This window comes from Balaenoptera physalus, assembly GCF_965194825.1.
Source record: "Balaenoptera physalus genome assembly, chromosome: 7".
NCBI classification, from domain to species: Eukaryota; Metazoa; Chordata; class Mammalia; order Artiodactyla; family Balaenopteridae; genus Balaenoptera; species Balaenoptera physalus.
The window spans coordinates 107,739,804-107,751,161 of record NC_138886.1 but is presented as its reverse complement, the minus strand read 5'-3'; the positions used below and the strand labels follow the sequence as shown (position 1 = coordinate 107,751,161).

The 11,358-nt window shown below is 46.2% G+C and overlaps 1 protein-coding gene across 2 annotated transcripts in view; it reads right to left on the bottom strand.

The window, feature by feature from the left end:
- Positions 1–403: 403 nt before the first annotated feature.
- Positions 404–11,358, bottom strand: part of SLC39A14 (solute carrier family 39 member 14) — a 46,214-nt gene continuing 35,259 nt past the window's right edge. The window contains exons 4-9 of one of the 2 annotated variants that reach the window (XM_082470669.1): positions 10,159–10,328; positions 7,970–8,092; positions 7,299–7,487; positions 6,974–7,181; positions 5,711–5,895; positions 404–3,555 (exon numbers count right to left, since the gene is read on the bottom strand). In XM_082470669.1, the coding sequence (XP_082326795.1) occupies positions 3,409–3,555; positions 5,711–5,895; positions 6,974–7,181; positions 7,299–7,487; positions 7,970–8,092; positions 10,159–10,328 (1,022 nt within the window). In that variant the 3' untranslated portion in view covers positions 404–3,408. The remainder of the gene's footprint in view (positions 3,556–5,710; positions 5,896–6,973; positions 7,182–7,298; positions 7,488–7,969; positions 8,093–10,158; positions 10,329–11,358) is intronic. The other variant, XM_082470670.1, reaches the window with a different exon arrangement.

Below are 11,358 nucleotides of genomic sequence, written 5' to 3'. Positions count from 1 at the left end.
CCTGGCCCTTTGAATAAATTGAAATAAGAACAGGTTTAGAATTTTAAGTCTCAGGACAGAACGTTTCCCTATAAGACATACAGGAGCTGTGGTTTAAATGAACCAAGTGTACTCTCCAAGCTTCAAATCATGGATTTATACAAGTGAAAACAGTGTGACAGAAAGCTCTTCTTAGGAAACACCACAGTTCTTCCATCACTGATGAAGTCATGGGCTCCATTAAAAGATAAGTTAATCATTTAAAGTGAGTATGTTATGCTATTTGAGGTTCCTTCTAAAACCCCTCTCCAAAGGTAAGCTAGACCAGTAAAATGAAGCTTTATAAGTTAGCAAGACACCACCCCCATCTTGTGTTCAACAGTCTTCATTACACCCACGTTATTGCCAAAGATGACACTCGCAATTCAACAGTTACAGAATATAGCTTTATTTATAGAATCTTACAAATAAAAACATTTACAGTCCACATAACTTAAGTTATTTTTTTTTCTAATTTATCCTCATAACACCTGAGTTATTTAAAAAAATACTGTGATGGAATTGCAGAACTGTAAAAGGAAATATGAGTAATAAAAATCTAACCTCTCTCTTTTGCAAAAATCAGACAACTTTTCGTTTTTTAAGCAGATTTCCAACGTATTACCATCTCCACATTACCATGTGGAAGAGGACTTACTAAAAACAGGTCTTAGGATACCCGAACAGAGAAGCCTTCTTTTTAAAACCCAGGGTGAAGGACCAATGAAGGAAAGACCTAAGTTGACACTAGACACAAAAACCTTTGGGGCAAGGACAGAAGGCAACCTGCAAGCCAGGGTGAGGGTGAGAAGCAGCAGAACCCCTGCTCCTGGGTCACTGCTCCTGCACGTGACACATACTTTCCTTGTTATCCTTAATGGGAGCCGGTCCACGCAGGGAAAGGGAGGGTGAAGATGCTAATGCCAGAGGTGAAAAAGGTCCTCAGAACTCGCTACTCCTCAGACTTCTAATATGTACAAATGCTTAAAACAGCAAATCCAACACTTCAAAAAGAAATGGCCACATTTTCAATTGAGGAAAACCTGTTGCCAATGGCAACACATAATCAGTTGCACGATTTCAGTGTCTCCACCCCTAAGCTCAAACTAGGACTGGCCTCTGGACCAATTAGTTTGAAGAGAATTTCCCTTTGAGGCAGCTGTCTGTGAAAGGAAAGTTAGTTCTTAATATAGGTGTGCAAGAGAAGGGAAGGCACCCTGCTACTTCGTATTTTATTTTTTAATTTGCTCAAGGTTACATTTTTGAGCTCTTCTCCTAAAACTAGAAACCCACTAACTCTTACTTAGGATTCTACTCCAAGAATAACAGTATTTGTAAGGAATGACAGATCTATAGGGGATGCTAAAATTATAAATTTAATACATCCATGTGAATTAAGGGAAGCAAAATCTTCTGAAGTCCTAAGGTTTGAGTGTTATTTCCTGCTAGCTCCTGCAAGCAGTTTGAGGGAAATCAAACAGAAAAGACAAAGAATCGTTTTAAAACAGTAACAATGACAATATAAAAAGTTAGATTCCAACATTCAAGGAATTGGTTCTTTGGTAAAAACTGGACCATAATCCTACCAGGAGTCTGTCGTGATAGTTCATCTAGAATCGTGAGAACTGAGTTTTCCTTCTTCTTCTGCCCATTCTCAAATCTATCAAAGTCAATAGGCAAGATGAGAAAAACTTATAAAGCATCACCAGCGGTTTTCCCGCTCATGTTCTTTTCAAGAATAGTCCTGGTTTGACGGATGTTTCCCAAGGGGCTGGGGAGGGGGGGCGGGGAAAAAAGCCAGAGTAGATGCTGCTTTTAACTACCATAGAGTGGAAAGTTTTCCTGTCAGAACGGAAAAACTAACGGGTGGTGGCGACGGACCAGGACTCGTCAGCCACGTGCACAAGTCAGTTTGTGAACACAGCCCCTGGGCTGCGACTGTGGGCACCACTGAGGAAGGCTTCTGGAGAGGTCGGCTCCCCAGAGTGGCTAAAGAATCTCACATTATCAATATGATAATAATAAAGCAATTCACCTAGTGAACCTGGAGATTAGCTCCCCTCGAAGCCACAGCTCTGAGGAGAGGGCTCCACGGAGCCGGCGGCTGGCCTACGGTCTCACACACAAGTCTATCAATCCGTTTTTCTGAAGAGAGTTAGAACAATTCCTATTCAATTCAATACAGGATTCGCCCTTGCTTGTCTGGGGTGAGGGAGGAAGGGGGAGCCCCAGACGGTGCAGCAGAACCCATGGGTCCTCTATTCTGCAAACCCCAGGGATGCCCCCATCCAAGCTCTGGACCTTCCATCTCAGAGTTCTATCACTGTTACTTATGGAATTAGTAAACCCTAAATGTTGCCTGCACTGATTCCGTTTCTGATTACCCTTGTCAAGAAGACCACAAGCTGCACTCCAGTTCTGTAAGTCAGCTTGCCACCCGTCAGCACAACTGTTGACCAGGGAGGTAAATCTGTGCAGTCTGCCCTCTGACATGGGCATCGTCAATGTGCTTAGAATGTGCTTCCAGGGAGTCTCCCAGGAGATGCGGGTGGGGAAAGGGGGGTAGAAATCACAGCAAAGCCAACGGATTTCTCACAGGTCTCTTTTCTCTGCCCTCCAGTCTGCCAGTGTTCATCCAAAAGGAGGGGAGGTTCAGGCAACAGAACCTACCTGCTGGCTCACCTGGACGGCCACGAAACACCAGGTGCAGAACCGGTGCCAAGCATCCCAGTGGGAACAGGTTAACCATCCTGACAAGACACACACCCCCATCTCAGGGTGATCCTTGCCTCTCCCTCCCGCCCTACTCATCTGTTTCCAGCTTTCAGTTCTCTTTGAAAGAATAGGCAACTGAACAGATTTTGAAAAAATAAGAGGGATTCCTGTCTTCTATACCTTTTCTGTAAAAATAGGCGGATTCGCTTAAAAATGGGTCACCTTGAGGCCGAGGAAACACATTTAGATTTATGGGTCCCAAACTATAGATTCACCTCCTGATATTTCTAACCAAGTTGTGAGCCCTGGCTATCTTTTTTGCATTGTCGGGCAAAGGATTCAAAATGTCTCAGTGCTGGTTGGAAGAGAAAGAGGCCAGGGTAACCAGAGAAAAAAGTTAGTCTTGTCTTTTAAGCTGCATTCAGTTCCAGAATCACTCTGAGAAAGAAGAGGAAAGGGAGAGAGGCACTACCTAGAGGCTGGTTACCAGGGCAGCTTATTCCTAGGATACAGCATTTTAAAAACAGCTAACATTTGAATGCAGGAATACAGTCTCCATGTCACAGTTTTTAATAGAACTGCCTCTTCCGAGGTGCTTCCTGGATGAGGAGTCCTCGGGCCAGGGATCGGCAGCCAAGGGCCAGACTGCCAATCCCGCCGGCTCCTGGCAAGGCCCTACCCGATCTGGATCTGTCCCGAATACATAGTGAGGACCAGCATGATGCTGAAACCAGTCAAGAGGCCCAGGTTCTGGATGGCAAAGGGGATCAAGACACTGCCCTTCCTTTCATCCTCTTGGCAGACCTCGTTCATCTCAGGGAACTGAGGAAGAAGAAAAAAACACGAGAGAGCTGCAGTTCCTTTCTTAACCTTTAAGTGCAGGACAATTCAGTCATATATATATTACCTAACAATTATTACAACACTTACTATTATTATATTTTTATATTATAAGGCCACCACAATCATTAGTATAAATATATGATTATAATAAAGATATATAACATACGATTGGTTTAGAAAGAAAATCAACAGCAATAACTTCTAGAACTTAAACGTTAGAGCCTTTCTCCAAGGTGGTTACCACTACTTTACAGCTATGGAAGTGAAACAAAGTACTATACATGCATGTAACCCTGGATGTGTTTAGATGCGGACTAAAAATAACCACTTTGATAAAAATTACTGTGATCTTTAAAAACACTTCGAAAGGTCTTTTTGCTATCAGAATGTTGTCACTTGTTTGGGAAACTCAGCAACCATGTTAAGGGGCCAGCATGGAATGGAACTAAGCATTGCCATGACTCAAGGCCTCTTGCTGCTGGCCAGCAAGGCAGGTGACAAAAATACCCTAACCCCAGGGAGGGCCACCCACCGGAGGAGAGAATCTAAGATGTTTCCATGGGCTGAGGATGGACCATGGTGGTCAGTGCTCTCATCATCTCATCAAAAATACTACTTTCCCTTATAAAGCAGAAACTAACACACCATTGTAAAGCAATTATACTCCAATAAAGATGTTATAAAAAAAAAAAAAAAAAAACAACTACTTTCCGGGACTGCTCTGCTGGTGCAGTGGTTAAGACTCTGCGCTCCCAATGCAGGGGGCCCAGGTTCGTTCCCTGCTCAGGAAACTAGATCCCACATGTCACAACTAAGGAGCCCGCCTGCTGCAACTAAGACCCAGCATGACCAAGTAAATAAATAAATATTTAAAAAAGACAAAAACAAAAAACTGCTTTCCGAGGATATGGAAAATAAATCATGCAAACCTGCCAAAGAACATGTCATGCCAACAAGGAAGGAAATCAACCTTGTTAGTTAGAAAGATGCAACAAATCAGGTATTAAACTAGCAAACGCAAAACTACTTAAATGGTTATACCGAATGTTAGCGGGTACAATGTACACTTTCAGACACTGCTAATGATGTAAATTAAAGAAGGGTAAGCTTTTTAGAAAGCAATTTGGCGATATATAGTAAAACCTCAAACCACGCATCCCTTCTGAACCAGCAATTCTTGTTCTGGAGAAGGTAAATCCTCTCATCAAATACTACTGCTAATGAGAAAAGGATGCTTTTAAAGAGTATGCCACATGAAAAATGTCTAGGATGTATTAAGTAAAAAAAAAAAGAAACCAGGGTATAAAATTGTGTACTCCATGTGATTAGTTATTTAAAAACAAACACAATGCACTGAGATGAAAAAGAAACAAACCCAAGTGTTGTTGTTTTGGGGGAGAATAATTATGGGTAATTTCCTCTCCTTCCTTCCCTCCCTCCCCCCCATTCTTTATCTATAAGTGTCTATTCTGTAATACTTTTTTTTTTTTTTTTTCCCTATTCTGTAATACTTAAAGTAAGGACCCTGGAGTTGAGATACATCATTTTCTTTAACGACATATGCTAAAGGAACATAGGCCTTTCATCCTTTAAAATCTAATGTTCCCTTAAAAGGCATTGAACAGTACACTGTTATTTACAAATCGTGTGGCATGTGACTTGATTCCTCAATAAAGTTATTATTGGTGGCTCAGCGGTTAAGAATCTGCCTGCCAATGCAGCGGACACAGGTTCAATCCCTGGTCCAGGAAGATCCCACATGCCCTAGAGCAACTAAGCCCGTGCGCCACAACTACTGAGCCTGAGCTCTAGAGCCCACGAACCACAACTACTGAGCCCACATGTTCTAGGGCCCGCGTGCCTAGAGCCCGTGCTCCACAACAAGAGACGCCACTGCAACGAGAAGCCCGCACACCGCAACAAAGAGTAGCCCCCGCTTGCCGCAACTAGAGAAAGCCCGCGCACAGCAACAAAGACCCAATGCAGCCAAAAATAAATAAATAAATAAATTTATTTAAAAAAAAAACAAAAACAAAAAAACTAACTAATGCCCCTTAGCTGTCCTCCCAATCCAATGAATTTCATAACCCGATCCAGTTTTGCCTACAAGGCATTAAAACTATGGAAGACTTACCATATCAGCCAGAGAAATATACAAGAACATTCCTCCAGCCAGGGCAAAGATCCAGTTGGCAGAGAAGTGGCTGCCAGCTAAGATGCCGAAGGCCAGGCCCACGTAACAGCAGCAGGCAGAGAGGAAGTTGAAGAAGAGAGCCTGTTGGATGCTCATGCCGGCATTGAGCAGGATGACAAAGTCTCCTATGGTGGGGACAACAAGAGGGGAGGGTGTGGACAGAAGATTCATACTAGGTCGTGGGACACACAACTTGATGAGGACATGCTTAAACGCTGGATGGAGTGTGGGTGAAAATCAAGATGGCCCCAGACTGGAGATCACGGTGACAAGACTAGGGCCCCCTTCACCACCACGCCGAGGGGCTGTCTCCATCTGCGAGGCTGGGAGTGTACATCCAGCCTAGAGGCTGAAAACAATGCACAGGATTTTCAAAAGAGAAAACCATCTAGCAATGGCCTCATTTCTCTTTTGATTGATGGTGAAACAGAAGGAGCTTCCTTCCTCAAAACTGCAATGAATGGTATTTTTCGAAAACAAAATCGAGACTGAGAGAAGTTAAAGTAATTTGCCCAAAGTCACAAGCCGATAAGTGGCAAAGCCAGGACATGACCTTGAGTGTCTGAGCCTCCAAAAAGTCTAGGCTTTTTACACTCTCCCTCTGATAAAACCAAGGACCTTCCAACCCCTGGTTCATCTATTTCTTCTACCCACCAGACTTCTAACATACATCTCAGCCTTTGGAAGATTAATAGGATGTAAGAGATAACCTATATTGAGCACTTAGAATAGTGTATGGCACGCAGTAAGTCCTTTTCACTACTTTTTCCTTTTGTTTCTTACGATAAATCAATGAGGAAGGTACCAGTATTAAGCCCAGTGTAGAGGTGAGGAAACAGCCACAGGTTCTGGGACTTTGGGGAAACAACCATCCCAGTAAAAAATGCCATCATTTCCATTGATCAATTTTCTTTCTTTCTTTCTTTTTTTGGCCACGCTGCGCAGCATGCGGGATCTTAGCTCCCTGACCAGGGGTCGAACCCATGCCCCCTGCAGTGGAAGCGTGGAGTCTTAACCATTAGAAAGCCAGGGAAGTCCCGTCCAATGATCAATTTTCAATTATTAATTCAGCTGTTGAGAATTAGTGGTTGGATTTCACATAGCATAGACAATGTGTTAATTAATTATAATGTGTGTTCTGAAGTGGGGGGAGGAGTCGGCACAAGCGGAAGGGGCTGGGGGGCGGGGTGTCAGCACACTTACCTAGCTCGTGTGGGAACTCCTCGCAGAGGATGGCCACCGAGGTGCTGATGCCTTGGAAGACAGACACGGTGAAGGAGGCACCGATAGCCAGGCCATCGATGAAATTATGGAGGCCGTCGCTCAGGGTGATCATCCAGGCCAGTGTGCCGATGTCAGAGTAGCGGACACCTTTCAGCCAGTAGCAGGCGCTCTGGGAAGCCTGCAGGTCCTGCAAGAAAGCCCCCCTGTCAAAGGGTGGACGACGGACCTTCAAGGTAGGCCCGAGTCATCAAGGCCATTACCGCTTAAGGGCCCCTGCCTGCCCAGCAGTGGATGGCCCACTGACCTGGACAGAGAGGGAGCCCACGATGACCTTCTCGTCCATCACAGGGCCCTTCCCGTCCAGCTCGCCACTGCAGCGCTGAGGAATCATGTGGTCCAGATCTCCGTTCTGCAGCTTCTCCGTCACCCCCTCCTCCTGGTCCTTCTGGGAAGGGAGCGTCTCAGAGGCATAATGACTGTGTCCGTGATGATGCTGGAGGGACCACAGGGAGGGGTCGGGTCAGTGCAACGCTCACCAAAACCACCCACCCAGCAGGAGCTCCAAACACCGGGGAGACCTCACTCCCACCATCCAAGAAAACACAGGCAGGCGATAGGACAGAAACCTAGGGCAAGGTGTTGGAGAAAGCTGAATCGAAGGGCATGTGGTGCTGCCAAGGGACGGACCTCAGAGGAGTGACCTCAGGGACAACACTCATTCCTGCCAGGAGGCACAGCAAAGAGCGTTTAGAGCTGCTCCTCGCAATGGCTGATGATTCGCCCTCACCCACTGCTAATACCCTCCTGAGGTGAAGTGAGATAGCTACTCAGGAAATAGTTCGTGGGTTGGAATCCACGGCGGGAGGGTCCAGGTAAGCTCACTGGATTGGCACTGAGGTAACACCACTACCGGACACATTTCTGAGATGGATGCTCTCCCTAGAGGCACTTCTTTTACCAACGATCAGGCCTCACCTCATTTTTCTGCCTAAGAAGCATCTTCAAGACCTTCTCTGTGAAAAAGAAGAGATAAAAGCCCCCAAACACCACTGCAGACTTGGAGACATAATAATCTTCCAGAGGGTTGAAACCAAAAGCCTGTGGACCCAAGAAAACAAAATGAGTTTAAGAATATAGAAAATCTTCACTGGTCCCCTCTCATCTCTTTCGCCACTTGACTCTAGGAAAGGAAGAGGCCGGGATAACTCTGCCATGTACTCAATCCCTTTCCAGCAAAAATCTAGCCCTTGATGTTTCCCTCATGTCACATCACCAGACCTGCTGGGTTCTCTCTAGCTTATTTTCTGATGCAAAAGACAGATCGTCTTTAGAATTTTACTCTCAGGAAGAACAGCCTTGGATGTGGCTTTCTACTTTTAATGAGGATTCTGTCTTCATTTCTCCTGGTGCTTTGCTACAAGGGCAGACTCTGCCGGCAGATTCCATCTTTAAGGAGGAGACACTCGTGTTTGTTTTCATCGTTATATAGCGTTCCTGGCTGATCTGCCTGTAAACACACAGGGAGATGGTACAGTTATACTTTCTAAAATGGGAAATCCTTTCTCCAGTTAAATAGTAAGAATTGCGGCATCTTCCTGACCGCAGACCTCCCAGTGACCACAAAACCAAGAAAGCAGACTGGGTGACTGCACGTGTCAATTCTGGGGGTTTTGTCTTGGTTTCTGGAAACTTCACTTATTATGGCCAAAAGGAAGAAAGAAAAAAGACTCCATTGGGAAGCAGACAGGAGTAGAAATCTGGAGAATTGCATTCTTGGTGATGCTCCTGACTTGTGCAGGGGGCCCTTGGGAAAGTGTCTGCTGACCTGCTCCTAAGTTTTCTGATAGGAAATGGGCCTCTCGAATAAACGCCAGACTTCTCATGAATGGGTCCCAGATAAAAGACCATCAGTACCAGGAACTCCGGGCTGCTTAAAAGCTAAGTGTTTTTCTTTTCTATTTTAAAGGGACGAAATGCAATCTCTTAGTGTAGTTTTCTAAGAGACATTAAAGGTCAAGTTCTAGAAGAGAAATTACTCATTCTGGCCAACTTTCCAGGAGAGTCAAATCATCTTAAGGAAAAGTGGAGTGAAAAGAGGCAACTAACAGTTCTCCACAAAAAGCACTAAGATATGAGCTCTTGTGCAGGTCAGATTCTGTATCTGTTAAATGGGTACAACATTCCTTGTTTCCTACACATCACAGAGGTGATCTAAGGATCAACTCAGAAAACACAAAACCGCATCTCGGAAAACAAAGTGCTATAAGGAGCCCGGGGCGTCATCTTTCTGCTTCACCTCCGGCTCATCCAGGCCTGTCAGACTACCCACAGTGAAGCGCCTCAGGATTCCTGCCATCAGCAGGTCTACGCAGAGACCACACGGGATCAGAAACTCCTCCAAGGCCCTTGTAAGTCTTACAGACACTGGGCTCCTCCTCTCTCATGAAGGGTTTCCTGGTTAGCCCAGGCGAAGGGGCAAAGGTGCCATCAACATGTGTGAGGCCAGACTGGTGGGTTCTCTCTAGCTTATTTTCTTTCTTTTCTTCTTCTTTTTTTTTTTTGCCAACAGCAAAACTTTACTGCACACCTATTATATAAAGGCCCTTCCATGGATTAGGAGCTCATTATTTAATCCTCATACCTCTCTAGCTTATTTTCTGATGCAAAAGACAGATTGTCTTTAGAATTTAATGCCCTACAGAGGAGAAGTGAGCTTTTCATTGAGACCTATGGATTCTGTTTTTGGTGCCAAAAGCTCCAAATTGGGAGCCATAACGTGACCTAACTACACTACCTCTCTCCACCCAACAGATAGTGAGCACCAGGTGTTTAAGAAACATTAACTCACATAACCCTCACGGCATCACCCTGAGGTCCGCCCTTATTACTCTTCCCGTTTTACATATGAGGAAACGGAAGCACAGAGAGGTCAGGTGACTTGCCCAAGGGCACAGAACTTGTGGCCGGTGGAGCTGGGATTTAAACCAGCTCTCAAACCTTCTCTAAGCTGCCTCTCCTCGCTCGTGCCTACGTCCTAGCTTCACTTTCCAAAAGGAGAGGACCTCCTCTCTAGGCCTTCTGTGGAGACGGAGGGCCCTCCCACTGTGTCCCGCCATCCCCCAGGAGGCGGCGTGCTCCTGTGCAAGGGCCCTGGCTTGCCATACCTCGGGGATGAGCTGGAAGAGGGCGTTGGAGTAGAGGGTTCCAATCGCCAGAGCTATGAAGTAGAGCAGCAGCCTCTTGTAAAAAGTCTTCTTCATGAAGGGCACCACGCTGGCCCCCATCAGGGAGCAGAGGGAGATGACGGTCACACAGAGGAGACCGTACCCCCAGACTGCCGGGGAGGGGGAGCCAGCCCCACCCAGGACAGGGACAAGGGCGAACGCCCCACGGCACAGCCGCCGCCATTCAGGGAGAGAGGTGGAGAGGGTGGGAGGTAGAGTGGGAGGGGGTTTTGGTGGATATTAACAAAGGAGGCAAAACAAGACAAATCAGAGAGACAAGCAGGGAGGGAGAGAGAAACAGAACATTTGTTAGTGATTCAAGTCCGATGAAATTTCCTTCAATCAGCTCAGGAGAAACGGGGAGGAACTCGAGGTGGCCTTGGAACCCTGCATCTCTCGCCCCTGCTGAGTCCCACCTGCTGGCTGCTGTGCCTGGCAGGGCAGGTCCTGCCTTGGCCCGTAGCCGAGGCGTGCTCATGCCTAGCCAGGGGCTGCCCAGCAGACTTTGGACTCGAGAGCTCTATGGAACAGGAAACCAGAGCAAGGGGAAGAGACCGATCGACCGTTGGGCTGCCGTGTTGGCACGTCTGACCCTCGCTATGCAGGCACATGGGACACTCCCCGCACCCGGTCTGCTCTGTGCAGGACTCAACAAAGTCGGACGTGCAGGGCAGAAGGGACGGACAAGTAAGGCCCGATGGCCACAAAATCCATTCTCTTAACATCTCAGGTTTTGTTGCCTTTTTTTTTTTTTTTCCTATGACCTTGTTTTGTTTTTTGTTTTTGTTTTCGGCTATGCCCCGAAACTTGCAGGATCTCAGTTCCCCGACCAGGGAATGAACCTGGGCCATGGCACAGGAAACCCGGAATCCTAACCACTAGGCCACCAGGGAACTCCCTCAGGTTTTGCTTTATTTGTTTGTTTCCATTTGCTTTGAGAGGGCTGCAGTGTAGAGAAGAGAGTTCCAAGATCACCCCGTCAAAAAATATTTCCTCTACCATTTCCCAGCGTCACACACTCCGGGCAGGACAAAAGTGAGCCAGGATGAGGCCTCCCCTGTGAGCCCAGGGGCGGAGTATGTACCATTATTGTATTCCCATTCAACAGGCAACACAGCACTTCATTTCCAATCTTGAAAA